The sequence below is a fragment of the Arachis ipaensis genome, chromosome B2 (assembly GCF_059453495.1).
Source record: "Arachis ipaensis isolate K30076 ecotype BB chromosome B2, ASM5945349v1, whole genome shotgun sequence".
NCBI lineage: Eukaryota > Viridiplantae > Streptophyta > Magnoliopsida > Fabales > Fabaceae > Arachis > Arachis ipaensis.
Window position 1 is genome coordinate 125,369,462 of NC_142437.1, and position 4,276 is coordinate 125,373,737.

Genomic DNA, 4,276 nt, shown 5'->3' on the forward strand with positions numbered 1-4,276 from the left:
ATTAGATGTAGATCTAGAGATAGAGAGGTTAACACGTCCTTATTGAAAAACAATTAGTCACTAGCAAACAATATATAGGAGGATTAATAGAAAATTGGGATGGAAACAATAATTAGCAAATCACCCTTATTAAATAATCCATTGATCATTCCGAATCATGTTAATTGCTGTGGTGGAAATAATTATTGATAATATATTTTAAAAACCTTGCATTGTGAGGTAGAATACAGTGATACCCCGCCGCTAATATACAAATATTTGAAAGTTGACTAAGTATATGGCAGGTAGTGCATTCTCTTATACTCTGTTTCTTAATTTAGGTTCCAAGTTCCAACCGAAAACAATAATTAAAAAGAAAAGGTAATACATAAGAGTGATGTTGAAGCCGCTGAATACCATATACCAATATGTGAATGAAGGAGCTGTATATGATATGACATATATTTTAAATTAAGAAGGAAAAAATAATAATATGAAAGATGTGTAGTTGAAGGTCATAGCATCTCCATGGTGCCACTCTTCTCCACGCTTTACTATATCCAGTTTGTGATTCTTCCTTCTACCTCTCATGATCAAAGGAACAAGAAGGTCTTATTGTTATTATTCCCGTCAGAACCATAATAAGCACTAGTTGTATGTGCTGCTTTTGTTGTATTAAATTATTGCATTATGGAAACTGAAGCTCCTGAAGACAGAGAGGATAACAGCGCTGATGACGACACAATCGAAAAGGTACTCCTTCTTGGCTTTCTTATGATTGTTGTTTGATTCATCTGCCATTTCATTGATCATAACCTCCTCCATTTTGGCGAATAATAGGTTTTCGCAGTCTTACATGTTCCTTAGTAAGTTTTTCTTTTGCTTCTAGGGTCCAGAATCATCTGAAATAACTGAGGAACTCTCAAGTAGACGACATGGGACTAGGAAAAGCCTCATCTTGGAGATTCCAACAACAAGCACTGTGGATGAAGATTTTGTGAGGATAAACATGCCTCTAACTCCTCCTCCAAGAAAAGTGGCCTTTTCACCATGTCCAAGCCCTGCTTTCTCCAGAGTCAATGAGTCACCAGGCCCTACAGCATCAAGGAATAGATCAACTATGAAAACTTTATTTCCCAAACTCAGTTTAAAGATCAGGAGCACAAGCTCACAGCAGATCGAAAATGCTGCTTTTCTTGCACTGGAAGGTTCACCAAAGGTGGCACCAAAGAAGCCTCTTCTTCCGAGGACATTTTCACTTACAAAGTTGATCACCCCTAGAGGGAAGAACACAGCATCCTTGCCTGTAACACCCATTGCTCACTCTAATCCAGGGTCCACACATGGAGGAAATGCTGCTTATCTAGCTTCAATTGTAACTACCTTTGCAGCTTTTGCAGTAGACTTGTGCTACATGTGCTTGCACACTTCTCCACCATTGGATTCTTATCTGATCCTTAGTTCCGTCATTTCATTTTGCAGGATAAAGGGATCCAATTACCAATGCATCGTTCTCGTTCAGTTCCAATACTTAACAAGGCAGGGAGCACAAGTGTAGGTGGAATGTTTCGTATAATTCCAACCACACCAACATCAGCGGCATCTCCATCTGGTGATAGTGGTAACATACCAACACTTTCCCCACATGTTTGTATTATAATAAACCCTTACTACAAACCTTTTCGAAAATGAAATTCACCTTCTGTACCCACTATATACAATCTCTTATTATTCATGACCAAACAATTAGGAACTGCTCCATGTTTATTTGCCTCAAGTGAATTCTACTAACCAGCTTGTTCATGTGAGGGTTCCTATTCAGTTGAGAATGAGGATGGTGGTGAAGATATTCCCGAAGAAGAAGCTGTTTGTAGAATTTGTATGGTTGAATTGGGGGAAGGTGCTGATGATACTCTTAAATTGGAGTGTAGTTGCAAAGGTGAACTTTCACTGGCTCACCAACAATGTGCAGTTAAATGGTTTAGCATTAAAGGAAACAGAACATGTGATGTTTGCAAGCAAGAAGTTAAGAACTTACCTGTGACTCTCTTGCGGCTTCAAACTGCACCTAGAGGGCAACATGCTGAGATTTCTCAAACAAGGCAAGGGTAAATTATTGCTTTGTTTCTCTTTACTTTTTCCAACATGTGACAACAGAGTTAATGCAAAGAATTTTCAGGGTTTGGCAGGATGCTCCCATTCTTGTAGTTGTCAACATGCTGGCTTACTTTTGTTTTCTTGAGCAGCTTCTTGTGAGTGTAACTACTAACTATTCTTGGTCTTGGATGATGGTTCCCTATGAGCCACACATGAATCCTAATGTTATTGATTGGTGACAGGTTTCAAGTATGGGCTCTGGTGCTGTTGCCATGTCTCTTCCATTTTCTTGTATACTTGGTCTTCTTGCTAGCATGACATCTACAACAATGGGTAGGGCTTATTGTACCTTTAGGTAACACTTCTTCAACTGAATTTTTGCCTTTGTTACCACTACACTGATTCCTCCAAAATTTGTTGTTAGTGAGGAGAAATCATGTTTGGGTTTATGCAACTGTGCAGTTTGTTCTGGTGGTTGTCAGTGGACACCTTTTCTATTCATTGGTAAGAAATCCATCTTACAAACATGTTTATAGTAAAAGAAATATATAGAGGCATTGTTGAAATTGCATGATGTAATCTTCTTCTAATATAAGGTAATTTGATATTTTTGTTTTGGTTTTGAAGTAATTTGATACATTTATTTGGGATGGCAGGTTCATATGCAAGCTGTTCTAGCTATTTTGCTTGCCACATTTACTGGCTTTGGGGCTGTGATGTTTGTAGCTTCTGTTCTTGCTGAGATATCAAATTGGAGGAGAACAAGTCTTGCTCAGTTGAATCAAGAGGAGGCAGTGGCACCTGATGAATCATCTTCAGCAGGTCATCATCAATCTGAGGCTCCTGAAAGTAATTTGAGAGATTCCCCTCCTATGCATGTGAACCAGCTAAATGTGCTCCCACTCGGGTAATTCTGTTGAAGGATGCACCAGCAAGGTGTTTGTGTCTAATATAGTATATAGAGTACATATTGTATAGAAATTTGAGCACATTATACTTTAGTTGTGTTTGTTTTTGCCATGTTACATGACAAGTGTTATTTGTACTTACTTTGGCTTCATACACTGAATCGATACGTACTTGTCTGTGGAGGCACCACATTTTTCATGGTACATATAGGAATAGATACGTAATGACATTGGTTGTGACTTGTGAATTGTGACCTTATTGGGTTGCAAGAAAGATGCTAATGCTCTAAAGGGTGAATGTCTCTGAAAGGATGCATAAAACGCTTCTCCTTGAGGCTGGTAGCTAGCAAGGTCTCATCCAGATTTTTGTGTGAATGTCGAAGGGGAACTATAAGCTCGTCAATTTCGAGTTCCCATGGAGTTACCTGATGAGTAATATGAATGGGAAGGTTAATTTGGAGACCTAAGAGAAGCTTTTGTTGCTGTGGCACCCTGACCCAACGATCTTGTTCATTAGGAATTGAAATTCCCGTTATTTGCCTGAAAAACAACAAACACTATACATAAGTTTGGATTTGCTTTGGGGAGAAGAGTGAAGAAAAGATCTTTTTTTATTTACGTTCTTTTAAAAATATAAGAAAAATAATTTTGCATTGTTTTGGTCAAAGTATGGGCTATGAACTGTCTCCTCTGGTGACTAAGCCCCAACCCCAACCTCAACTTCTCAACTGTCTTTCTCCTTAGCTCAGCCACTCACTCACTGCACGCTCACCACGCCACCCAACCACGGAGGTCATCGTTCGCCACTCTCCCGCCGGATTAACTGCCTCTTCCCCGCGCCACGGCTCGCGTAGTCGCGTCTGCCTCCTCCGTCTCTGTGGTCCCGGCCGCTTGGCTCCGCCGTGCCTCGCCTGTCTCTGCCTCCTCTGCAATCTCTGCTTTGCTCCTCTTCGAAGCTCTCTCTCTCTCTCTCTCTCGCCTGCTTGCCGTCACCGTTGGCTCCTATGCCTCGTCCCCGCACCGCTTGTCTTAGTTTGCCTCTACTTCCTCCATGCGTCTTCTTCCTCTGCTCATGATTCCTCCTCGTTCCTCCGTCACCGTCTTCTTGCTTCTGCTTCTGCAGTGTGGGTGAGCTCACTGACTTCACTCTTCACTGAGTTGAGTTTCTTTTTTTTTTCAGTTTTTATTCTATAAACTTATTATACTGAGCTTAGATAATTTGCTTAACTTGATGTAATTACTTATTATTGATTAGAATTAGATAATTGGTCCATTGCTTGCAGCCTCAGTTT

At 40.2% G+C, this 4,276-nt stretch overlaps 1 protein-coding gene across 6 annotated transcripts; it reads left to right on the plus strand.

The window, feature by feature from the left end:
* Positions 1 to 231: 231 nt before the first annotated feature.
* On the plus strand, positions 232 to 3,220 carry LOC107626499 (uncharacterized). 6 transcript variants are annotated; one of them, XM_088504376.1, is made up of 8 exons: positions 232 to 732; positions 869 to 1,354; positions 1,462 to 1,600; positions 1,802 to 2,081; positions 2,159 to 2,231; positions 2,319 to 2,409; positions 2,501 to 2,580; positions 2,733 to 3,220. In XM_088504376.1, the coding sequence occupies exons 1-8, from the start codon at positions 670 to 672 to the stop codon at positions 2,985 to 2,987; spliced, it is 1,467 nt and encodes a 488-aa protein (XP_088360502.1). In that variant the 5' UTR covers positions 232 to 669; the 3' UTR covers positions 2,988 to 3,220. The 6 variants fall into 6 exon arrangements, with proteins under 6 accessions (XP_088360502.1, XP_088360506.1, XP_088360501.1 ...); XM_088504380.1 differs by having other exon boundaries at positions 283 to 732; positions 2,319 to 2,431; positions 2,539 to 2,580; XM_088504375.1 differs by having other exon boundaries at positions 326 to 732; positions 1,802 to 2,087.
* Positions 3,221 to 4,276: the final 1,056 nt, after the last annotated feature.

Excerpts from the sequence above, each read along its gene's own strand:
- LOC107626499 (XM_088504375.1), top strand. The coding sequence starts at position 670 with ATGGAAACTGAAGCTCCTGAAGACAGAGAGGATAACAGCGCTGATGAC. Across the intron at positions 1,601-1,801 it reads ATCTCCATCTGGTGATAGTG|TTGAGAATGAGGATGGTGGT; the intron begins GTAACATACCAA and ends GTTCCTATTCAG. Across the intron at positions 2,410-2,500 it reads CATGACATCTACAACAATGG|TGAGGAGAAATCATGTTTGG; the intron begins GTAGGGCTTATT and ends ATTTGTTGTTAG.